Below are 26,103 nucleotides of genomic sequence, written 5' to 3'. Positions count from 1 at the left end.
ACAAAATTTCCTTCTGTCTCTGCTGTAGGCACATACCAGTTCAGAGCTCCTGAGTCTACGCCACCTGACTCACCAGTTGGCAGGATAAAAGCTAATGATGCTGACGTGGATGAAAATGCAGAGATTGAATACAGCATCACTGAGGGGGATGGATATGACATGTTTGGAATTACCACAGACAAGGACACACAGGAAGGAATTATAACTGTCAAAAAGGTACACAACACACTTAATCCCAGCCTCTGAAATACCGCTCAATACTTTATCTAGCACATATTTGTTTTCCATTTTTAGTGCAACATGTGTTGTTTATTAATTTGAATGCTATCTATTAGGAATCTCTACATTACCTATGTAAAGTTTCTTTTATACAAGCAATTGGAGTCCTTCCTCTTATACCCTTCTTTACTAAACCAATGCACATACTTTGAAGGACCTGAGAGAGTAAATAACCTAGGGAGTGGGATAGGACTGAAAAAAAAATTCTACAGTCTGAACATATCTGCAGAATAACTCAAGGAGTCACCACCATCCAACTGTGATTTTCTCCCTGTGATGCTTACAGGATTTGCCCAGTTACTAGAAGGTGCTGTGTTAAGACCACAGAAATGATGAGTATGACATTGCCTATTTTGCACTATCAGAAGGTGTTGAATTGTAGAGCTATAATGCATTAAAGTACATAGACAAATTTCTTTTGAATCACATTTTGTAAAACTAATTAATAAATCCATCAGCGTGCTTTTGGTTTAGAAAAAAAAATCACAGTGCCTTGCTGGATCACAATGGACATCATCTACTAGGTTGCACATTGGCTGTCAGAAAAGGTTTGAGAAATATTGTTTACAGTGGGTTATCAGGCAAGCTTGATAAGGTTACAGATATCATCCTCCATCAGTTCAAGTTCAGTCACCACTAGATAGACAATGTGTAGATTTTCCAAACATGCACTTGCTTGTTGATATCAGTACGACACCTGTCATTACTTGTTTTTTAGGAGATGCCTGCCAGGGGCTGATTATGATATCAGTCTAACTCTGTTTGCATTTCTGTCTGTTGCTGACAGAAGCTGTGAATCTTCGACAACGTAATGGAAAAATGGGGTGACTACTCTCTCCCCACTTTTCTCTAAGTACTGTAACAAGGAGTCGCTAAATGCTGCTTCTTCATACTTTTAAAAGAGTGTGATATAGTCATAGCCTATCATAAAATAATGTTTTCCTTGATGGGTGGTCCTGGATGTCCAGGCACTAGATGTCACAGTGTTTCATTTTAGTGATGGAATGCCAATATTTAAACAAGCAGCTCCTAGAAATTCTTCCCCCCTTTAGCGTGTAGTGCTTAGGGGCAAGAAGTAGATAAGAAAAGATCAAAATGTCAAAAATGACAGAATAAAAGGCATGAGGAGTTAAGACTATTTGAGAAGGAAAGATTAATTGATGTTTAGGAGTTCCAGGCATAGAATTCCCTGAAAAAGTGTTTTTCCTATACTGTATCACCAGTGGCACAGAGTCCTGTCTTTGTCCTTTTTGCTGGCATTTTAATTCCAGTTCAGCCACCTGTTACCTAGCACAGGCCTTTCCATGACATCCCCCCATTCATTTGGCTCATCTGGCTGCAAGCCACAGCAATCCCCACAGACTTCTCAAACTTTTTTTTTCTCTTCCCAGGCATTGGATTTCGAAAATAAAAACCTGTATATTCTGAAAGTGGAAGCTACCAATACTCACGTGGACCCTCGATTCCTCTACCTGGGCCCATTCAAGGACTCAGCTACAGTCAGAATTCAGGTGGAGGATGTAGATGAACCCCCTGTGTTCAGCAGACCAGCATACATAATGGAAGTGAAAGAAGATGTTCCAATAAACAGTGTGATAGGAACAGTAACTGCTCAGGATCCAGATGCTGCCAAGAACCCTGTCAAGTAAGCATAGACTATTTCAGGTTGTGTGTGAACTTTTTACAGCTCTAATTTTGATTTTTTCATGTTAGCACACAAAAAACCCACTTGTAACAATGAAATTGTTCAGGTGTGCTTAAATATGGGGTCTTGTAGATGGTAAATGATCTCTCACACTTGAGCATATCTAGGTATGTGTGATTGTGTTTGCATGGCCCTTGCATCTTGATTTATATCCTATCCTCTTCAGTAACTAATGTTTGTGGTTACTTCTACCATGGAAGAATTTACTGCAAAGAGAGCACTAAGAAGATGTTAGTGTTCTCCTTCCACCTTTAAGATTTTCCAGTGCAGTGCAGTGCATCCTCTTGGCTATATGACAGGGGGCTGACTGAGCAGCCCTTTCTTCTCCCATCCCTCCAGACCTACTTAACAGAGGTCACATTCACCTTCTCTAAACTGCAAGTAGAAATGCCTTAAAAGCAGCTCATGTGCACACACAGACTCTGATCTCACTTGTATCAGTGTAAGGTTAATAAGATAAGAAATCAGTCTCATGGACTTCATAAATTACACTTGCCACGAATCAATAAACTAGTCTTAGAGGAAGTGGAGGAAATGTTAAGGTTGGAGAAGCTAAAGCTAAGCTTTCATTTTTTGTAAATTAGCAGGTATATTGTTTCAGTATATTTGAAAACATACTGGAGTACTTAAGTCATATTGGATAGAGTATAAAAGAACTTTTAAAGAGTTGTTTGCTTTAATTAAAGTTCATTGCTACTGACAAAGCAGTAAGAGGAGGAAATGAAAAATACAGCGATATTAAATCCAGGTCAATTTTCAGCATGTCTCTGGGTTGGGCACCTTGGAAATGCAATAGTAGTCTTAAGATCAAAATAGAACAATGCAGGTTTAATAAAAATCCAATCCACCAATACTTTGCACTTCTGCAAACAACTATCTTTCATCAAGATATCTTACAATGCTTATGAGGCATGAGTAAATTTTAAGCTCTCAGCTCATCTTGTGAGAGGGGTAAATATTATCATCTTAATTTCCTAGATGAAGAAACTGAATCTAAAATGTTTCTAGCAGATACTCACTCTGTCTTCAGTTTACATGCAATGCCCTGCATGTGAATTCTTGTTCAAGACTAAGCCTTCTAATTTTAATTAAGGATTGCTTTCATTTATATCACGCCACGCAACAATTAGATCGAGTTCTAGACTAGCAGAGCATCGTAACTTAAAGAACCGCTTGATGTTTTGCTGACTTTGGTGAAGCCCAGGGAGAGCATGAATACCTTCTATAGCATATCTTCCTGGGCATGCTAGCATGAAGATGAAAAATTGGTCGGGGTGACACCCAGGCCCCTTGCAGTCTTCATATGAACCTGCTTGTTTCTATCTAATGGCACCGGAGAGTGAGGGGAGTACTTCCCTGCTTCCCTCTGCTTTCCTGTGGTGATAACTACAACCATTTGCATTTCGCACCAGCGGCAGCTCCTAATTACAAGTGATTTACAGTGGATAGGGATTATGCTGTTCATTGTTGAGTACTGCCTACTGGCTCTTTTCTGTTAATTGAATGTGTGCGCTAAAATTTACCTATCTTTCAAAGGGCAGTTCTTTAATACAGTATAGGTACTTTGCATATTAAAGTATCAGATAATTATTGAGCAAAATTTAGCAGAGGTGTCAAAATTGATGCAGTGCAGCAGAAAACTTGTCTCCTTTATACTCTAATAGCATGCAACAATAAAGGTGAAAGGAGAAGACAAAGAAAAATGAGGAAGAGGTTAGAGTAATAGAAATAAACACAGCAAGAAGAAACATGAAAATCAGTAAGAGGGAAAAGAAATCAGCAGAGAAGAGTAGCCTGAGAGAGGTTAGCTTGCAATAAATGTAATTTTATGGTGCTAACGTCTTGGGTATCTCCTAGAATTTAGGGGCATGGGTTGAGTCTGCATGTTTTTGACAGGGTGATTTTTTTTTTTTCCATCATGCAATAGAGATGCTAAATCAGATTTTCACTCTCAGCTTCAGGGAAGATGCAATTAGACTGTATATATATGACTTGTCACTTGCTTGTCAATTTTTCTTGACGGTTAAAAATAAAATCTTTAGATACTTGATATTACAATGAAAACCTTCCATTTTCTCCTCTACTTGAGGGAAGATTTCTCTTTTTAAACAAACTGAGCCCTAACTCTGTTAGATGAAAGCCCCTTTGATCTTCCATTAAAGGAAACCTTCACAATATCATTATGAAAATGCATTATGAAAAATTCACACACACATCCCTTCCTGACCCACAAATCTTTCTGACTTGCGGTTACATTAGGCAGCAAGCTGCTGAACATCAGAAGACAACGAAGCAATAGCAAAATATGGAGCGGATACCTGCCCTAGTTGTAAGACTTCATAATCATTCATGACCTGTGTATTGGTAGAGCATTTCATCAGTCCAGCCCTTATAAATAAGCTTTGCTGTGACATGACATTAAGAAAATAAAAAATTACACCAGTAGATGTTTGGCTATATTTGAATATGCATCCATGCGTAGCGACATTACTACACTCCTGAGTAACACTCCACTGTCCAGCTGTGTTATAAAAAAAAAGTTTTGCATTCTGCTTGTGTTTGATCTAAACAGAAATATTATGAACCGCTGCGTACTGAAAAAAAAAATGCTGCAACTGGCACTGCTGTATTGTACATCAGATCTTTTTAAATTGCTAGTTGAGTTTTTTTGCTATAGTAACTCCTCAGAGGCATAATGAAGTTCATCAGTCACTGGAACTGTCTCCCTGCTGTGATTTGATTTACTAAAGTATCCCAGATGAAAATGATCTGCAAACAAATGTAAGGCTTAATTTTGTTTGTGTATTTTACTGACAACATATTTGCATGTGTTAGATTCTCTCTTTCACCCTCCCCTTCTTCCTGTTACGTACAAGGAGAGACTGGAATCTACATAGATACCTTTTAACTTCCTAGCTTGTCAATTCCTCAAGATTTGAAAGGGATGAAGTCCTGAAATCTGACTAATACACACCAGTAATTTCATTAAATAAATGTAAAAATGAGTTTGATGTTGTCTGCTTAATTCTTACTAGGTTATGATCCATAAGTCAGAATCACCACCAATTCAACATAATTAACAGTCCTTGATCAAAAGATACTGGATTATACAAACTGAGAAAGAGAAGTGACAGTCTAGCTTATTAAAATCATCCTTCTAGACCAGGGTTAATGGTATAATTAGAATATACTTTAACTGCATTGACCTTGTATGTATTTTCTTTTGGATATGAAGAAATAAAATTAACCTTTCATTAAGAAGTTGTTCTCTGAGGGTTTTTTGTTTGGTTTTGGTTGTTTTGGGTTGGGGTTTTTTTGTGAGTTTAACTCTCCACTGTACAAATGACTGAATATACATACAGTTTTACAAGGCCTTATATTTCAAAATTCTTCATATCTTGAAGAAGAGGTCCTCAATGTTACAGCTCTGGTAACCTCAGAAAAAGTCCAGAACTTTTTTTTTTTTTTTTCATTTCTTCCAGATACTGTACCACAGATTGAATTTGGGAAATTTTACAAAGTAAAGGTTGAGATTACAATATGCCAAGGCATTAAAATGTGCTAATGCATTAAGATATTTTAAGTCCATTCATAATATGAAGCATGAGTGAAAGCATAATTGAAGAAAAAAAACAAATGAAGGGACAACACATGCCTAAAGCTAGTTGCTTACTTAAATACCTTGCTGAATAAAAGCCTGAAACACACTATTACAGTTGGCTGGAACAGCTAATCTATGGAAAATCCTGATATTTCATTTCAAATAGGAATGCAAAATCTAAGTTTACTGCAAAATGGAAATACCAAAGTATTTCAGCTGAAAGATATGGAAATGAGCTACAGAATATCTGAAAAATAATTGAATTCACGAAATACCAACATAATACCATATAAAAGCCTGAATGACTGAAAGTTAGAATGAAATGTTTACCATATCAAATACTTACTTTGTCAAAATAGGAGAGAGTCAGACTGGTTTGTATAAACTTGTTTCCATCAAACATTTCAGCTAAGTCATCAAATTCACATGTACTATTTAGATTTGGACAAAACAACACAGCTTGCTGGAGCTGTCCCATCAGTCAGCGCTGCCTATTACCTACCTTCTCACATACTCTTTTCAAGCTGATGGTAATGTTACAATGCTGTATAAAGGAACTAGGTTAGCGACACTGCAGTTGACTTTGTGCAGCTGAAACTACGGTACTGTTAGTCAAGTGACAGCAGCAAATAAAAACTAAATCAACTCCTGAAAAACTAGCACGGTGTGCCTATGCAAGTCCTACCAAAAAAGGTTAGCTTTTTGTGCGAGTACCTTTGAATCTCCTTTGGTTGTTTCCATAGGAATTTAATGTGGAAAAACAATTTAGTGCAAATAATTAATACTTGCTATAGTTTTATTTAGAAAAATGGGCTATGCTAAAATTCTTACTTTAGAATAAGACCTGTCTAATTTGCTGTGGATATTATATGCCATTTTTTTACTTGCAAAGAAGGAAAAAAATGCAGTTACAAGGTAATTAGCAATTTAGTTAATTTTCAACCTTTGTCAGAATCACGTGTTGCAGTTGGACTCCTCTGTTCCTTCCTTCATCCATGCAAGATCTTTCTCAGAAGTTAAGAGACACTACACAGGCACTGGGAAATCTGTGCAGAATAAGGGACATGTCACGCAGCTGCTCCTAGGGCAGAGCAGGGGACGGAACTTTTTCTTCAGCCTCTGCATTCCCCTCAGTTCTGTAGTGCCAGTAATCTCTGCCAGTTGTTCTCCTGGCCCAGTTTTCATCTGACTGCATACCAGCTCAGCCATATCTTTATCCTTGTCTGGACACAAGGGACAGCAGTAGCTGCCTTGTCTCCATTGACGTGGCCTGCAAGGAGACCAAGGGAGCACGCGGGGCTTCCTAAGGCTCTGTCCTGGATTGTACATCAGCACACATTCGGGCTTGAAACAGGAGCAGAATAATGCAATTACATTCTTGCTTTAGCAACATGAGAGACATATTTCCATCAAAACCTCTGTAATTTATTCAAGAATTTGCTCTTCATGAGAGATGAAACCAAGTCACAGCATTTGGATCAGGGTGGTAGCACCCTCTCCCACGAACTGGAGAGTTCTGCTTTTAAAGTTGGATTCAGTTCAGCAGAAAAAAGCAAAAGATCAGGTTGAAAATTTGAATCTGTATTTAGACTCTGAGCTCCTCCAGAGCTTGTTAGCATGCTTTTTCACATCTAGATACCATCAAGCAGGGCTTAGCATGTTAGTTTTAATGAATTACAGCAAACCTTTATGTGATAGGTACCGTGGAATAATGAATCTCTGTTCCATGCTGACTTGTTGGGGGGGGGGACAGTCTTTTTAAATGCCAGGAAGTGAAAGGCAGAAATGCACCCCAGCTGTCAAATTTTATATCAGAAATTATTTGGAATAGTTGAGATATCAAACCATAAAAAGAGAGTTTTATAAAGGGAAAGCCAACCCAGCCTTAAAATAAACTTCATATCTTTCAGGACACAGACTTCACATTTCTCACTAAAAACAAAGCTTTGATGATTCTCAGAGGTATGTAAATTCTGCAGTAATTCATTTATTCAGTGACAATGCTCCACCTTCTAAATCAAACCTCCAATGTGTCATTATCCAGTAGCTCAGAACTAGCTCTTCGTGTGAATATATAAAGACTCTGAAGCCTGCACTGAAAACAAAAGGCAACCCCATTTACTAGCTGTTTGATGTCTAGTCTTAGAAAATGGTTTAAGAACACAGAAATTAAAAGGAAAACATTCACCTAACCCCTGTCTCTGTATTTGCAGGTACTCTGTAGATCGACACACTGATATGGACAGAGTATTCAACATCAATTCAGGAAATGGTTCGATATTTACTTCAAAACCCCTTGACCGGGAAACACTGCTATGGCACAACATTACAGTAATAGCGGCAGAGATCAGTAAGTCAAACCTAAATACCACTGCTGTGCCTGATGTAATGAATTTAGCCTTCTAGCTGAGTGTGGGGAAAGCACGGCTGGACAGATGTCAGGTTATATGGATAGTCCACTCGATACTAATGAAGAAGAGGAAACTCTGCAAGAGGTGGTCTGCCGTTTTGTGTGTACTAGGGACACAGTTCATGAAGAGGTAACTCAGCTGAGCAGGGAGGAAAAGTAACAATTCTGTGTTTTCTAATCAGTAATAGCCATTTTTAATTTTGAACATGATTGTTGAATTGTGAAATTGGCATGCAGCAGGCAAGATAGTTTAAAGCCAAACTGCATTCCATGGCTGAATTCAGTCTGATCCAGACTGAATATAGCACAGGCTGGCTGTTTTCAAGTAAGACTAAGGTGGCTAGGCTGAGCTAGGTGCCCAGATCTTAAACGCTTTTAAGGTTTTCCATTTTTAACTTCTGTCGCATCCTTCAAAATTATGAGCTATAGTTACAAATCAGTCTGTCACTTAGTTTAGGATTGCTCAGAAGAACTAATCTTGTGATAATACTAGTCATGTTGATTTTAGGAGCTGAAATGCCAGGGATCTAGATAAGGACGTGTATGCCAGATGGCCTTAATAAACAATCCTCTTTATTTTAATACATTAACTGCAAGCATGTGACATGCTTAAATATTAGGGAATGCAATTCTATTTGGTTTTGCAGTCACAGCACCTATAATAGTGAAGCGTGGCAGAATGGTAGCTAGATCTAATACGAACACCAGTTCTATAACTGTCACAAAGTCTTTGTGCAACTCAGAGGCTAAATGGCTTTTTTTTTTTATGAACATATTCTGAGACAATATAAGCTCTACCTTCTTACGTTGTGTGTAGGTGTATATGGCTCAGTTGGCTGCTGAATGGTGAGAAGAGTGTAACTAAGGAGTACTTGACTCCAGATTTCTTTATTCTGTAGGTCTTTTTAAAACTGAAAACTGATGTGAAACAATGCTGTTGAGGCAAGGAGATGGGATTATGTAAAAGAGTAGTGGGCTAGAGCCTACAGGAATGATGTGTCTTAACAGTTTTCTCCCTCTCTTGAAAGTTTCCACCTTTTAATGCTAGGTATGTGGTTTCAGCATACCAAACTGACTTCTGGCTGACTGTTAGTCAGGTGTTTGTGTTTCTGTTAAGTCTTTGAAGGAGTGATCTAGGGTCAAGAGTTGTACACTGTAGACTGAGCTCCTGGGTAGAGGAGGAGGTGAAAAATAAACACCTAAAAAGGAAAGAATAGCAAGCACATTTAGGAAGCACACTTGCATTGATCCCAGCAGAGCTGAAATAATATACAGTATAGACAATTGTATACTGTCTGAAAACCAACTTAGCATCTATGAGAGATACTCTTTTAGTTCCTTGCCTCCCTCTCTAAGGACAGACCTTCTAGTGGTCCAAACCCTCTCAACTAAACCTTTTGTGTCTGACACAGGCTTCTGTCTTAATTACCATACCTCTTTAGTCTGAATCCTTACAGGCTGCAACAAGGTACTTCCCAGGCTCTGCTTCACTGAGCCTAGACCAAATTTGGCATAACTGGGGTAGATGCCTTCCAAAGGAAATTTTCGTGTTTGAAATGCAGCTACTGTTTAAACAAGCCTTGGTCTGATCCAGGCTACCTCACTAATTTTAGTCTCAAGAGACTAGACTAAGCACCACTGCTTAATGTTCCTAGCTGAAACCGGTAATTTCTAGCAAGGCTAGCTAAAGTCCCATTCCACTAAATTCCAGCTAATCACTGCTCTCAGTGACATACCATCATATCAAACTCCAGGTATATTTCACTGAAGTAATCTAAAAGAAATATCCAGTCAAGTTACAGGCAGGATGTGTGTTTAGATGGACGGGTGCTGCCTTTGATATAAAAAGTTTAAAAAAAATTATAAAGTCATAAAGAAAAACACCTTTCAGAGATGACTGTTCTTGATTTCATTTTACAGTAGAAAAAAAAATGAAAATATGCAAGTTGTTTTGCCTTTAATTGTCTAGAATTGTCAGTAAGTGTAGATAGCTCCATTTTTAAATGTTTTTCTTTTTCACCAGTATGAGCTGCAGTTGCTCAGCAGCCTGGAGAATCATTCTGTGAATATTGCAGACAAATAGTGAAACACTAGGTCAGTACATCTGCTATAGTCAGAAGGCAAACTGGCAATAAAACTGAGTACACAGGGCTAGTGATTCACAGCTGCAGAATTACAGCCGATTTACCAGAGAGAATTCCCAGAGTATTTTTAAATATTCTTTACTTATTACTTAAGGGTAAAATCAAATATTGGCAGGACTTTGAGGCTGTATTCAGAAAAAAACCACTTCAACAGTTTGGTTGCTGGCTAAACAGAAAACACACAGCTATAGAGATGAGTAAATTTAAGCAGTTTGTTGAGTCTGTGGAGCTGGTTTTGGAGATGAAGCCCAGCAGTAATTAAAGTATAATGCAAACAAATTAACCTACATCCATTAGTTTGCAAAAATAATTTGAAAGATGACAAAGAAAGACTCAAAGACGTATACGTATATTTTGACTTACATTTCCATTAAATCAGAAAAAAGGCCCACGTCCATAGAGTTTTTATGAAGCTTCTATTTATTACAGTATTATTTTAAATCATGAGAATCTTAAGCACCTAGAAGTACAATGAAAATACGTAGTTCATGGTTCAAAAAGCAGGAAAGAAAACAATCGTAATTCTTGAGAGGAGAAGAAGCACATTTGCCAATATATTTGAATGTATTTGTTAGAAAGGTATGCCCTTATAAAATAGTCTTGCCAATAGTCCTGTGACTTCAAATGAGTACCTTTGATTTCTGCCTATTATAAAAATTCAGCATTTGTATTGATGTATTTTAGCGTAGAATTCAGCATAGTCTATATTATACATAAACTGTTATTTTAGACATTGAATGAATTTAGCCCTATGGTTCATATTAGAAAGTGGTTTATGCCTAATGGAATCATATTAACTTCAATGGGGCTGTGGAGCTTTAAAGCACAATATGTTGTCCAAATGACTGAACTCTGTAATACAAATATACAGTGCCAATTTTGGAGAAGGCATTTTCAAATTTATAAAAGTATGATAAACACAGTAATAGGACTTTTATTAAAGCCTAACTCAACAAGCTACTATAATGAATGCTTGTAGAATCATACAGAGTCTTAGACCTTCTATATTTTATTGCACTTTTTTTTTCACTTGTATCATAGATTAAAATGCATTAATAAATTATATTAACATGGGTAGGAAGTTAATGTAGCAAAACTCAGTGTGAGCCCTCATGAAGGGGAGGGGGAAGGTATTTATTTTAAATGAAACTAATGTCAATCACACACATTCCCACACCCACATACTCCCAGGCACTGAGGTGGGTAGGTCTGCATGACCTGGCCTAGATAATTTTTTGTGCGATATGGAGCACAGATCACGTCCTGGCAATGTCTCTTGGTTTCCTTTTGGTTGGTGATGACAAATTAGTTTGGGGGCAGATCTTGTGCCTTTTAGGAGTCAGTGGATGTTATGATGTGACTTTTTGCCTCTGAATCTTGCCTGTTTCACTGTTCATGGCTCCTAGACAAGGTTGATATCTGTTGCCTTTTTTTCTTATTTATTTTGTGTATCTTCATGACTAAAGCCTGTCTCCCCCCAACAGGAAAAGGAATGGTCCAACAGGACCAATAGTGCAACAGGAAAAGGAAGGATCTATAAAATGTGGTGCATTTCCAAATGTTTTCATTTTTATCTAGAAAGATGACAGTAGTTTCATCAGTATTTTATGCTCAGGAATATCCTTGTCAAATTCAATCTCTTGGCACTATACAGTCCTTATAGGGAGAAAACCATGTTCACATATGGGGGTCTGCAGATTCTACATAACGCTTATATTCTTCAGCTTGTACATTTTAGTGTTAACTCTAGAATATCAGCCAAATCAATTCACAACAGATTAGAAAATATCTGTGATCACAGCCTCAGTTACTATTTATATAACATAATGGTAATCATGGTAGCCTAAGGAACTCTGTCATGAGGTTTGTAGGAGACAGAATATTATATATAACAGGTGAAGAGGAAAAAAAACACTCAATCCCATCTTCACGACTCTTCAGTCTTCCTGTTTCAGAGTTAAGGAAGGGATTATGTTCTAGAAACTTTGTTGCCACCAAACTGTATCACTTAGGCTAATAAATAGATTAAATTTAATTCCAGTACTATATTTATATATATATCATGCATACATTCATAATCATACTTGGAGTGTTCAAAGGAATGTGTAAATCCTGGATTCCTACCCTATCTTAACTGTCTAGCTTACACAGAATCAGAGTAGTGATAACACAGCACGATTTTGTGGAATTCACCCCATAATGCATTCCCCAGAAATCAACAGAATATAAGTGGAGTGTTGTGAGTGAGAAGAATTAAGGCAATGACCCCCTAAGTCTGTTCGTTTCTTCTCCTGCACTGAGTCAGTAGCTGGGCTAAATAAAATCTCTATTCTTTCTGGTTTTATCATTTCAGACAACCCAAAACAAAGCAGCCGTGTCCCAGTGTTCATTAAGGTTTTGGATGTAAATGACAATGCTCCAGAGTTTGCCATGTTTTACGAGACCTTCGTCTGTGAAAATGCAAAGGCAGAACAGGTGTGTTGTCTGCTTGTACTAAGAAAATACTCCAAATTAATTGAGCTTTGCTGTTACTCTTGCATCACCTCATCAAGAAGTATACTTTGCATTGCATCAAACTGTAGTTTTGCAAAATTAAACTAAACAGTGGCTGCATAGTACCTGATTACACTTAGTATTCTTTCAGCTAATGTGTCAGTGTGTTTTAGACTGTAGTTTTTTCTGTACTGCACCTTGTTATCCCTGACTCATTTTTATTCTGTGATTCTCTGCTTTGTTCAGGCACCTCCACTGTCTCCTTAAAAACAGTTTCAGGTCCATGACTGTTACAGGTCCTGTCTGTGATATAACTGTTCTCTGCCAGATAATTCTCGCTCTACCGGTCCTATTACTAAATGGTTCAAAGTAGCAGATAATTTGGAAGGATCAGCCAAACAACTCCTGTGACATGAGATTTGGGTAGATAAATATACAGCTTGGACTGTCTTACCTTTCATCTCTATTGCTTGTCACACACAAAGGTTTCCTACCCATTTGGAGTGGCATCAACCCAAGCCTGCTCTTGAATTCAACATGATTTTCCTGCCAACTTTCAAATTCATTATGTTACTGGCTGATGGTACAGGATACAATAGCATGGTGATCCTAAACAGCATCAGCAGCACACAGACCACTTTTCTTTACCTCGCCATAGCAGCAGCAGCTGCCTTAAAGCACAAGAAAAAAATTAATACAATAAGATTGCTTTACAATCCTAGAGTACATAAATAAGCATAAGGTCCACTGACTTTGAAGCTAATTTTGTCCTTGTTGTTTCAGCTGATACAAACATTAAGTGCTGTTGATAAAGATGACTCTTACAGTGGACATCAGTTTTCATTCTCCTTAGCTCCCGAGGCAGCCAGCAGCTCAAACTTTACACTACAGGACAACAGAGGTGAATTTCTAGGAAGACTTTTCTTTATTATCTCATCCTTGTTTCAGTCTTCAGATGAAGATTTGATGCATGCTTTGTGTTTCCAGACAACACAGCAGGGATTTTCACCCGAAAAAGCAGATATAACCGGCATGAAATGAGTACCTACTTCTTGCCAGTGGTAATATCAGACAATGACTATCCTATCCAGAGCAGCACTGAAACGGTGACTATTCGAGTATGTGCTTGTGACCATCGAGGAAAGATGCTGTCCTGTAATGCAGAAGCCTTGATTCATCCTACTGGTCTTAGCACTGGGGCTCTTATTGCCATTCTTCTCTGTATCATTATATTACTTGGTAAGTAGCCCAGAAGCATTTTGTTCCTTTCACGGTTATTCTGCATTTCTACAAGTGATTATACCAAGGCTAGGACAAGAGCAAAGCAAAGACATCCTTGTCCTATCCTCCATTTATATTATTGTGTTTCATCCTCTGAGGGCTGCTACAGATATGGTGTATAGAACACATCCTATCTAATCTTAGTTATCTAAAAGTTAGCAATGGCCAAGCAAGAGGACACAGCTGGGCTGCACCCTCTGATCAATGGAAAGAGACAGGCACCTGTAGAGTGGGGATTCATCATCCCATCCCCTTATTGGTATCTGAGGTGGACCAGACTAAGCACCTTCTGCAGGTGTCCGTCTCTTTCTGTTGACCCTAGAAGGAGGCCAGGTAACTTAGTTTTAAACAATTAACTTCCTGTGTCTAAACTGAAGAGAAGCAAGTCTCAGTGCTTCCATTCTGCTAGAAAAGGATGCTGAAATGGTCTGGGTACTAAAGCACTCTCTCAAAAGCTGCAGGGTTCTCTCTTTCAGGCACCTGTGAATATGAAGAGGTTGGATCCTGAGTGTGGAGGATGTACAGATCTCTGGCTAAAGCACTTACAGGTGGTCAACATTTATTTTTATATAAAAATAAGGACAGCTTGCAACATCTCTCACATTCCTGTCACTCAGGTTCCACCCCTCTTGTACAGCAAACAGAGCCGATTGGTCCCTCGGCCATTAGCCATAGTCTATTCATCTGGCGAGAACTGTACAATACAACACAGGCAGCTCTCGGGGAGACACCTTCAGTGTCTGGCCAGGAAAGACGGGAGTCAGACCAATTTTATAGCAGTAGGGTCAAACGGGAGAAAATGTTTCCTCAGTGATTCCACTTCCTCTACCATACTCGTAATTTCCTTGGACGTGCTCATCACCACTGCAGATTCATCCCGATCTTTACTATTAACAAAATTTCCCTCTCCAGTGATGAGTCAAAGACCATGTTGTGATTCTCAGACTTCAACAATATAGTCATGCCTTGCCCAAGTAAGTACTATCCCATTTTCAGAAAAGATTCCCACAATAACAATCTTACCCTTAATTTACCATTAAATTCATTTTTCAAAACATGGTATCATTGCCTCTAAGGGTTGAGCTCACTTTGTATCAAGCGCCTTACCAGAAAAAGAAATCTAATGCTGCAGGTAGTCTTGTATTCGTTAGTACAACTGTGCTCATTAATATCAATCTGACATTAAACGATTTCCTGTTTTATGTCAATCGAAAATAATTGATTCTGTGTGCTAAGCAGCACTTTATGTCAATTACTGCTCACGCCACCATGCACCATAAGCAGATTTTCAATTAACTCAGCTATATAAATTTCTATTTTCAGGCTGGTTGCAGGGTTTGCATGTGCAACCACTACTGAGTGAAAAACAATACTCTGGGCAGACCTGAACCACAACTTAAAGTTTAGCAACAACAAAAAGTGCCTGTAAATTGCTAAGTTTATTTGCAGTTTGAGTAAGTCTAGTGGCTTATCAGGAGGCCTCAGATACTGCTAAACACTGACATGCAAATAAAGGTGATGTACTTTAACCTATAACTTCTAATGGGTTTTTTCCTTGCAAGTTCAGCACAAAATAAGAAAATCCAAGTATCAGAGATGTGACATAATTATCAAAGTCTCATCCTTACATGTTCTGTGTAACACCTTTTTTGTTAATGAGATACTTCAGCAACCCTTCAATGTAAAAACTATCATTCCTACGCTTACTCAGATCGTTCTACCGGTTGCTCTTCCAGAAGCCCATTCAAAATCAACACTGTGTCTTTCGAGTTCTCCAAAATTTTCTCCAGCTATCTCTGTTCTCTCACATAGACCTTCCCCCAGTCCTCCCATATAGTGGCCCAGCTTTATGCTCTTAAGGAAGAGAATTCTCTTTTACTGCATTTTTGCACAGCAGCACAAAGAATCATCACTCAGATTAGGAACCTTACGTGACACTAAGTAAATCCTCACCGTTAGGGTGAGAGCCTGATGCTTTCACTTCTGAACCAGCTTTCCTAATTCCTTCAGTTTCACCACCTCACTTATTTCCTTTCAACTCACATTAACAGATTTCTCCCTTACTCACACTATTCCTATTGTAAAGACATAGCAGGAATTAGAGCATTTTCCTACTTTATCCTCTCTTCTTGGGATCCCTCTATAGTCAATGGAGAGAAAGAGTACGAGACTCTTGCACAACATGCTTGAGCACACCTACAGAAGCAATCCTGCAGGGGAGCCCATCATTTAAACAAAAAAACCCCAGCTTTTTGTCTGTCAAAGGAATTTAAGACAGACAAGTTTCAGTAGGCTAAAATTTTCTTTTGGGGATGCCCTTAGTCCATGGCATTGTCCTTAAAAGGGTTACAAACAAGGAAGGGACTGCCAAAAAAAAAAAAAAAGTCTTTAACAGTTACTGTGCTTTGACTCACACACCATTTTAGAAACACAGTTGATATGAAAGATAATTCTGATCCACCTTATTATCTCATATCAATGAGTTTAGGCATTTTCTGATTTGCTTTGCTTTGAAAGAACTATAAAGACAGTAAGATGTGTCTTTTCTTGGAGTTTGCACAGCAGAGCTGAAATACTGGGCACTGTGGACCTCAGACTACCAAAGCAACAGAGACGGTAGTAATACAGCCCTGCTCCTTGCTGCTGTTCATTTGTAAATATTCAACCATTTGCCATCTTAAGGTAGAATCCAGCTAAGAAATCTGAAATTAGCTTCAAAAGGAAGTAAATTGTTGAACATATCCCCTTCCACCCTCTGTGCTCACTTCTCCAACAGTACTGGTGATCATTATAAAATATTTAAATTTGGATCAGGGCCTTGGAAAGAGTTCCTGCCCTCCAAATAAATGAAAAATATATGTAAACACACACACACACACTTTAGAACAAAAGGCATAAAATATCTGTTTGAGAAATCTCATGCCTTTGACAGATTAAAAAATACCGTTACCATATCTCATCAGTCTAACACTTAAACCCTGTACATTTTTAAGGTGACGTACATTGTAAAAACATGCCAGGGAAGTTAATAAAACTTGGACCTTGTGCTGGCTGAAAATCTACTCCATACTCCAAGCTTTTTTTCCAGAGGAGAATAGATTTACTTATCTTGAAATGCAGCTTTGCTAACCTTTTGTCATAGCCCAGTAGATACTAGCCTTGTCCATAACACAAGTTGCATCTCGTCCCAGGAGTTCAAGGTAAACAACATCTGATGTTACTTATTTTGGAGAAAGCATTTCTTCCTTCCCAACTCTCATGCAGCTAGTTCTGTTCTCAAGGCAACAAAATTGCTATATGACTCTGGGTGAAAATGTGCCTACTGACAAAAAGACGCGCCACTTGGCTTCTTACAAGCTTGACCTCTCCTTTCTCCTAGTGCACATCCATGCCATTTCATCTCCCAAGGTACTCACAGGCAGAGCAAGCACAGTCTGAAAACCTGATGTGCACATTTGCAGGTTTGCAAAACATCTTTTAAGACTTTGAATTTGAGCAGAGGTGCAGCATTTCTTCTGGGTTTTAATGGAGTTAGGGATTAACCTTTCCCTTTCGCTTCCCCTGTTATTTTTGTTTCCAGTTACAGTGGTGCTGTTTACAGCACTGAGACGGCAGCGGAAAAAAGAGCCTTTGATTATTTCCAAAGAAGACATCAGAGACAACATTGTCAGTTATAATGATGAGGGTGGTGGAGAGGAAGACACCCAGGCATTTGATATCGGCACGCTGAGGAATCCCGAAGCCATAGACGATAATAAATTACGCAGAGACATTGTGCCCGAAACACTTTTTATGCCACGGCGGACTGCAACAGCGCGAGATAACACGGATGTCAGAGATTTCATTAACCAAAGGTTAAAGGAAAATGATACAGACCCAACGGCACCCCCGTATGACTCGTTAGCAACCTACGCGTACGAAGGTAATGGTTCTGTGGCCGAGTCCCTCAGCTCCTTGGAGTCGGTGACTACAGACGGAGATCAGGACTACGATTACCTCAGTGACTGGGGGCCTCGGTTTAAAAAGCTGGCAGATATGTATGGCGCAATGGACAGTGACAAAGACTCTTAATATGTTGCCTTTTTTTTTTCTTTTTTGTTTCCCTTCCTCATTTTCAGAAACAGCATTAAGATATGTGAAGTGGTTATTTCTTTCTATTTCTCCACAGCTGTGTGAAGGGGTTCTCTGTTCTACCCGTTCAAATTGTCTAATGACTGCAGTCTGTGTGACTCAGCCATCAGAAAACTTTTTCTAGCATCATTTTATGAGCTTCCAAGAGGCAAAATTCTTATTTTTTAGTGCATCCAGTTTACCAAGCCAATCTTACAGGCACGGCAGTAGTGGAGGGGAAAAAAAAGGATCAGATGGGGAGCAATATTTTTACTTGTTCTGCTTATATTGTAAATTGGAGTACATTACTGTTTAAGCTCACTTGCTCTTTTTACTTGTATTTGGACTATTCAGCTCAGACGACTGCTCTGCCGATTGTGTATTGCACATCCCAATGTAATGAGGTACCCTAGTTTACCCTATGTATTATAGTCAAAAGTAGTGGTGATGGAATGGAGGTTTATTATACAAGTAGAGTAAGCTGAGAAAAAACATCAAACATGTATTTTACTCATGAGGAGGGTAGAAAGGCCAATGGTCATTTAAACCTAAGTGTTTTTCTAGAACTCACCATTGCCCCCAATGCACTGAATCATACTAACATACATATATATATATAGTTCATTGACTGCTATGTATATATTCTTCTGACCTAGCATTGCTGGAGAGATGCGTGTGCGTGCATGTGTGTGTGGTCAGTAGCCCCAATATCCAATTCTTAGATGGTTTCCCAGTTCTAACCCAGACTTGCCTTGTGATATGGGGAAAGTCATCTAATCCAACGCCAGATTAGATCATGACTTGGAGGAAGTGGCAGATCATAACTGTGCTTTTCTTTGTACTTCTTCAGTCGGCCTCCCCCTGCACATCAATTCAGTGATGGCCACTGCACTGGGGAGGTGGGAGCCAGGCTTTTCCTAGCCATCCACTTCTGCCTGTTCTCGTGTGCAGGAGGGGAGCAGTAGCCTCAAGGGGACTGCCACCCACTGGGGCAAAAGGAGCTACTGCAAAGGAGGAAAGAGTGCTTCTTTTGTCCTGACCTTCCCTGCCTGGATGCCCAGGGTGGCTTCCCGACTGACTCTCTGCCCAGCTTCGCTATCTGTAAAGTGGGGAAATAATGCCTACCTCATCAGGATGTTGCAAGAATTATCCAAGTAATTTGGAAAATGCTTTAGAGATGGAAAATGCTGGCATTCTGCCAGAGGAACTAATTTCTCGTGTTTCAGGTGTTTGTTTTCTCGCCCCCCCTGATTCAAGCCGTGAATGCACAAGTAAGCAAGAATCAATTGTCATTCCAGTGGCCTGAAGAGTAGGGTTTATAACTATAACTCATTTTAAAAAATAAATTATCGGGCCAGGGTTGTTAAAGACTTCACCAAAAGGTAAAATTTTAATCACAAGTCTCTCTGTGTGTGTTTATCTGCTTTGCCAAGCTAAGTAATTTTTGTCCGGGGTGGGGTGGGGGAAGATGCCATAGTCTCAGGCCAAAACAATTTTCTTTATAGCTTGTGCACCACTAAGTATTTCTGTTGGATTGTCAAACGCATGCAGTTGCTGCTCTTCAAATCCAGCCAACTAGGAGAGGCTATCTGGAGAAAACCTTAAGGCACTGCCATAGGACATATCCAATTCCAGCAGCTAAAAGCCACCCTGTATCCCAAAGCAGGGACACAGCCCATGGCACTGTGCCAAGGAAAGAAGGAATTTTCTTTTTTTTTTTTTTAGTATAACTCTTACATAACTTATCTCATTTATTTCATTTTGAAACAATATTTAATACCAGAATTAGAAGCATGCATCTACTTTCCCCCTCCTCCGAATCTAAAGTGAATCAGTTTGAAAACTAAACAGCAGCTCCAATTTACTCTAAAAATGAAAAGGGAAAAAAGTTAATAAACAGAAAATTTAAAGGGATGAAAAATTAATCCCTAGAATTCATTACTCCTAGAGAGTTAAAGAGAGCAGTAAGGTTCCCGAGCATTAGACTTTTACAAGCACGATGAATTAATGGCATGTCTTGCGACCCAGCTCACAGTGAAGAGGATGGGCCAGCCACGCTGTGGTCCCCGGCTGGGACTGGGAAGGACTCCTTTGCGGTGGGGAGCACATTTATAGGTTTAGGGCAAGGCAGCTAACGGCTTGCAGAAGCCCAGCATGATAGATTAGATGGGTTTTCAGAGTGGAGGGGCCCAGAGTTTCAAAGGGTCCCAAGCCCCCAGTCTCCCTGATGGAGACCTCTCCCGGTGCTTCGGTCCAGCAGAGCAAGGTGCCCAACTCCTTCGCTTAGGGGGGCTGAGCCTGTCGCGCCCGTCACGGTGGCAATGGCACGACTAGGCCCTTATTATGCCCTTCTGAGGGCACCTCAGTCATTTAAGATTATAAAAGCCTCTGAAAGCCTAGCCCTTCACAGCTTCCTTGAAATCAGAGCAACCAGGAGGCGAACTGTCCGAAGCCTGGCTCTGGCACGCAGGAGGGACCATCTGGGTTTCAGCCACGTGCAGGAGCAGCAGATGCTCAGCATCACCCGTCACAGGTCCCTCGCTTCGGGCTGCTCTCCTCGTAGTCGGTGGAGGCAGAATATCCCTCGGGGGCTCTTCCAAAGGGCTCCCTAACACACGCCTGTGTCTCACCCTTCGCTGCGTGGGGTTGCCTCGAGCAAATCGCCTCAACCTCAGAGTCCGGCTGGACGCCCAAAGCGAGCCGGTGAACTGTCCCTTCCCCTCCTCAGGCCCCGAGGAAGCAGATCTGTGCGCGGAGGGGATGGCAGAGGCGGCTGTGGAACCGCACACGTATTTAGCCCTGCGAGCTGCTCGCGGGGAAGAGGGACTTACCGTCGCTTGACTGAAGCCAGACCTTGCACCCTGAAAGGGCTGGGCCACCCTGCAGGTAAACTTGCATTAGTCACTCTTTGGGGTGGAATGACAAGACAGGAGGATCGCTGATCTCCTTGTAACTACTTTCCTATGGTTGTACAGTGATTTTGTCCGATTTAGTGATTGTTAGTAGCAGTCCAAGCGCAAGGGGTTTTTTTTGTTTTTCTTTTTTTTTCTTTTAATTGAAAACTGGTTTTATCTTGTCCATTGAGTGACACAGTAAATAATAGAGAGTGGCTACTCGTGCCTGTTGTGTATATATATTATATATAAAATTATGTTATGTCACCACAAATAGGGTGCCTGAATAGCAAATGGATCCTTCTAGGAAAATTCAAGGCAAACTTGCATCCAAATTATTATTTATGCATCTAGGTTTTAAGGTCTAGTTTTTCCTGCAAATTAGACAGATTTAGCATCTCTCACACAGCAAAAAGAGTTCAATTCTGTCTTTTCTTCTTGCTTGGCAGTACCACAAAGTGCAATTTATAAAATCAGTACTGCATATTAAATATTGAAAGTGCCATATTGCAGTGAATACAAAACTTTGCAGTAGTATGTCTTTGCACTTTGTTGCATGCCGGCGTGCTAGATGATAGAACCGAGTATTTAACAATGCTAGAATTGTCACTTATAGATAAACAAGTGTTAGACTATGGGCTATGAAGTGGGTTTCAAGGCTGTTTTAAGCCTGCTTTTCTTAAAACCACATGTATTTGAGAAGAAGAAATATTATTATGAAGTTTAGCTAAGCCAGGTAGAGAGATGAGCAATGCAGTTGGCTTTTAATTTGTAAAAGCATCTGATCTAACAACAGGGGACTTATTAAAAGATACCAAGGAACTCAGTGGAGTTAACATGAAACAGGGGCATGTTTACATGGGAGACTTTTCCAGCCTTGCTACTGCAGAACAATAACATCTCTACACTTGAAATGGAATAAGGTTTCTAGTATAGCTATTTCATCCCAGCTCCCAAATCAGCCATTTTATTCCAGAAAAATGATTTTTTTACTCCAGAAAAATTATTATTTCAGGTTAAAACTGATTCTATCTCACAGCAGCACCAGTACGGGGAGACACGGCAGCACATACCTCCAATGCAGTCGTGCCAGGACATCTCTCTGTGTAGACAAGCACTTGGAAGAGAGCTGAGGCAGAAACATGCAGTGAGCTCCAGACAAGGGAATTTGGGTGTTTCCACAGGGCTCTACCAACAGTACCACATGACTGGGATGTGTTCCCACACCTGACATAGACGGAGATGTGTCTAACCGTGAGAAAAACAAGTTGTCTGTGTTTTCTACTTATTGCTGGTAAAAAAAAAAATGCTGGGAAAGATTCTGAGTACAACACTTCACCTGTACCAACAGCAGTATTTTCTAAATTTGTCCTAAGAAACAGATATATTTTTCTGACATTTTTTATTTCGTTAGTTGTCAGGTCTTACTTCATTCTATGGACAGGTATTTCCTGGCTGTTAAAAGTGAATGGGAGAGGCAACCTTCAAACAATCCAGTTTTGGAAGTAGCAGGCTCCATTACAAGGCACAACATTTCCATTTCTCTGTCACAAAAACAAAAAAATCCCACAAAACCCAACTAACTGAGTATCTGAAGTACCATAAAAAGCAGAACGGTCATAAAGAAGTAGAGCAGGGAGAAATGGCTTTGGGCATGTGTGTCTGCACACGTACCGTATGAATAAAAAGAAGGGAAATAATGCACATTGGAAGCTGGCCATGTTTCAAAACCAGATTTATCCATGTTGAGCAGGGCCAATGGTGCACAGTCACTTCTAACACTTTCACGCTTCCTACATCAGCCAGAGGGACATTTGCATGGATAGAGAGACAGACATCATCTTTTTCAGACCACGCAAATTAAATCCAGGCCATTCCATGCAGCTCTCTAGGAAAGAAAGTCCCTTTGTCATGATTATTATTAAAACGTGTTAAATTTCTGCAGCAGATCTATCTTGATGGCCTTCTGCAGGGTGAATTATGGACAGTGATTCTGAGCAGGTAACTCTCTGCGAACACCACTGTGTTAGCTCTTCCTGCCACCATCTGTTTTAAATCCCTCCACATTTCCTTTGGTTGTAAGTAGTATTGAAGTGTTTCAGAAGACCGCTGTCCCAACTGGATGCTGCCATTCCCTGCCCATTTGTGTTTCAATTAAACACTGTAGGCTGAGCTCCCTTGTTAAATGAGAGCTGACAAATTAACAGTCATTACGTTGCTTCCAATGAGTATGAACTAAGTCATTTAAGTTGTGAAAGGCAGGGTTTTCTTCTAACCCCTCCAGACCTGTGAACAGCAGCCTCCTCCAATAAATATCAAAGCTACAACAGGTTTTGGGGTTTTTTCAGTTCGGTCTTCAGAAAGACTTGTTTTCTTAGAGATTGTTTCTGTACTTAAAGAAGAAGAACAAAAGCATATTTAATTATCTACAGCCTCACGCATTGCTCCAGAGGGAGGGCAAAAAACACAGCAGCCAATGCAATGTTTTAATGTCAGTCTCTCCCCTCAGTAGTTTTATTTAGGTACAGCTGAAACAACCTTGATCCTGCCCATCACTTTGAGATATTACACTTTTCAGCCCAGACCTGCGTTTGTCATACGCTAAACATTTTCCCAAACAGTTCATTAAATTCAGCAGTGGATATGCAAAAGCCATGGCTGGGGTTACAGGGAGTACAAGAGTCAGAGAACTGGGAGTTTCAGGAGGAAGAACAGAAAGTGGATTGCATGGGGGGCTGGGGGGAGAGGTAATCACTCATATGCAAGGCCCGCGGCACTTAAAAGCCACAAAGCTGTCATATTATGCATAGAGTTACTTACAGAACCTGCTCTTTTTTTTTTGCATGTGTCTTTTGCTTTCTTTAAAAAAAAAAAAAAAAAAAAAAGAAGGAAAAAAAAGGAGCTGCTAACTTCAAATTTCTCCTTCCACAAAGTCAATTTGACAAATAAAGCTTAAGTCCAGCATACAGAGAAATTCTTTCCACTCCCATGGGCTTTTGACCTTTCCTATGAGACTGCACTATTTATGTAAATATACCTGGAGACACTTTCTATAAGCTTTTAGTTTTCTATGATCTATTACTTTAGTGTTTATTAAAGAAACAAATGTATAGAATTATTAAGCATTCAGGTGAACACAACAAAGAAACGACACTGCAAACACAAAATTGTTCTGGATTTTGACACAAAAAAACCTCTTCAGAATCACTGTACTGTTTTAATTCTGTGATTACTTTCATTGCTTTGAAAAATTAAACTTAAAAGAAAGGCCTTATAATAAATGCTATGTGCATCTGAACTGTGTTACTGAGCGAAATCAATCTGGCAAACTCCTATTGCGATTTGTGATTTTTAAACCCTTAAAATAAATGCTTTTCGGTATTGATTTTTTTTGATTAAAAATACTTCCAAGCATAAATTGAAACTGATGCCGCCGCCTGGGAAGATTTACTTGCTGGCATGCTCCAGCCACACAGTCTCTCGCGATGTCATCCCCTGGTTATGCCAAGGGAGCCTCAGCATCAGATGGATCTGGTCACTGCTCAGCACAGAGGGACATTTGCGGGCAGTAAGATTTTTGTCACCCAAGAGATTTACACCTAGAAGCTTCCCTGTGTTGCAAAGGGACCCATGCTGGAATGATTCTCTCTTCTGCAGCGTGGATGGGCAATTTGTTATGGTCAGATGGCAAGTGTGCACTCTTCTCCCTTATATTTCCTGTTCACTGTACTGGCTTCTTTTCTGGGGGTGGGGGGCAGGGGGGAAAGAAATTTAAGGATTTAATGAGAAACCAATTTGAACAACAATTTCTCACAGACAGAGTGAATTTGCCTTTTTGCAAATTGATTTTTGTAACAAGTTATTTATATGATACTACTTAATAAATCGTTTTTTTCTAACTTGGGGCTTTTTATTCCTAATTCTCTCAATCTCTGTTTTGTATTTACAATGCTATCATAAAGATAAACCTTTGAAAAGATTCTGCAATCACTTTAAGACACAGGGGTAAATTGACTCAGTCTTTCAAATGCCATTTGTTAAGTGTCTGGCTTGCAACGTGCTGTAAGAGCAGTAGGATCACTATTCAGTGACCAGTGAGGCCTCCCAAAAGAGTGATATAATTTCAGAAGGCATCATTTAGTGATGTTTACCATGTGGAGTATATTAGTCTAGGATCGCAAGCCACATTTTGCATAGCCAAGGTTTCCCAGGAAGTCAGCAGGAGCTTCGTCAAAGTAAAGCATGTGGAATACCTTCCTTGAAGCATATAAAGTTCGCATAATTTATAATAGCGCTGTTCAGTTATCTGCCTTTCATTGTATGAGGTCCAAAAAAGACTTAAAGGCTTGGTTCACTTATGGAGACTCCAAAAGTTATTTGCAATATCTTTTTACATAAGGAGAACAACCTCCAAAGAAAATTATTCATTTTAACACTTCTTTACTAAAAGATCTGTCTACATCTCCAGAAATTCCATCATGTTTCAATTTCTTCCTAAATACAAGGACAAATAAAAGAGTAGGAAAGGTCACAACAAAGCAGTACTTCATCAAAAGCATTAGAACTAACCACAAGAAGTGACCAGTTTACTACTGAAACCCATATGCGGTTTATGAAAGAACTGAGTAACTTTTGTAACCAAAGAGATGAATTAGCCTAAGCATCCACCTGCAATCTTTGATGGACCTCCAGAAGAAAACTTCTGTATGAATAGCCCAAGAAACCAGCTTTTTTAGACACTCGATAGCAGTTTATAAGGCTGCCAATACATAGGTCTACATACTAATTAAAAGTGTTTGTTTTTAACTGTCTCATTATCTGAACACCAAACCTCAGAAACTAAGCACTGCACTGTACGTGGAGGATGTATCTCCTGCCCCTCCGCAGCCTCCAGCGAGGACACACACTTGCAGGCGTCAGCACGCAGAGGCTGCGGTTAGCCCACCTCTTGGCTCTGGTACTTTCTGCATTAGAGCAGCCCTACAAGATTTCACAAAACATCAGCTTGAGCTTTTCATCTTCTACACAAAGACAGTAGCAGCAGCAGGAATCCTGGCTGTTCACCTGCTGAGAGGTGGTCCAGGATCTGCAACCCTCCACGTGTACTGAGGCTCCGAGTACCAGAAGCAGGACAGAAAGACCCGACCACTTTTATTTACATGAAAGAGGAATCTGCCATATTTCTT

The 26,103-nt window shown here is 39.7% G+C and overlaps 1 protein-coding gene across 1 annotated transcript in view; it reads left to right on the top strand.

The window, feature by feature from the left end:
• CDH6 (cadherin 6) overlaps nucleotides 1-23,734 on the top strand; it is a 106,987-nt gene extending 83,253 nt beyond the window's left edge. Inside the window, exons 6-12 of the mRNA XM_052781010.1 lie at nucleotides 29-216; nucleotides 1,671-1,924; nucleotides 7,799-7,935; nucleotides 12,493-12,614; nucleotides 13,416-13,533; nucleotides 13,620-13,871; nucleotides 17,494-23,734. Of these exons, the coding sequence (XP_052636970.1) occupies nucleotides 29-216; nucleotides 1,671-1,924; nucleotides 7,799-7,935; nucleotides 12,493-12,614; nucleotides 13,416-13,533; nucleotides 13,620-13,871; nucleotides 17,494-17,984 (1,562 nt within the window). The 3' untranslated portion in view covers nucleotides 17,985-23,734. The remainder of the gene's footprint in view (nucleotides 1-28; nucleotides 217-1,670; nucleotides 1,925-7,798; nucleotides 7,936-12,492; nucleotides 12,615-13,415; nucleotides 13,534-13,619; nucleotides 13,872-17,493) is intronic.
• The last annotated feature ends 2,369 nt before the right edge of the window (nucleotides 23,735-26,103 follow it).

The sequence above is a fragment of the Harpia harpyja genome, chromosome 1 (assembly GCF_026419915.1).
Source record: "Harpia harpyja isolate bHarHar1 chromosome 1, bHarHar1 primary haplotype, whole genome shotgun sequence".
Lineage (NCBI taxonomy): Eukaryota > Metazoa > Chordata > Aves > Accipitriformes > Accipitridae > Harpia > Harpia harpyja.
This window is presented reverse-complemented; position numbering and strand designations above follow the sequence as displayed.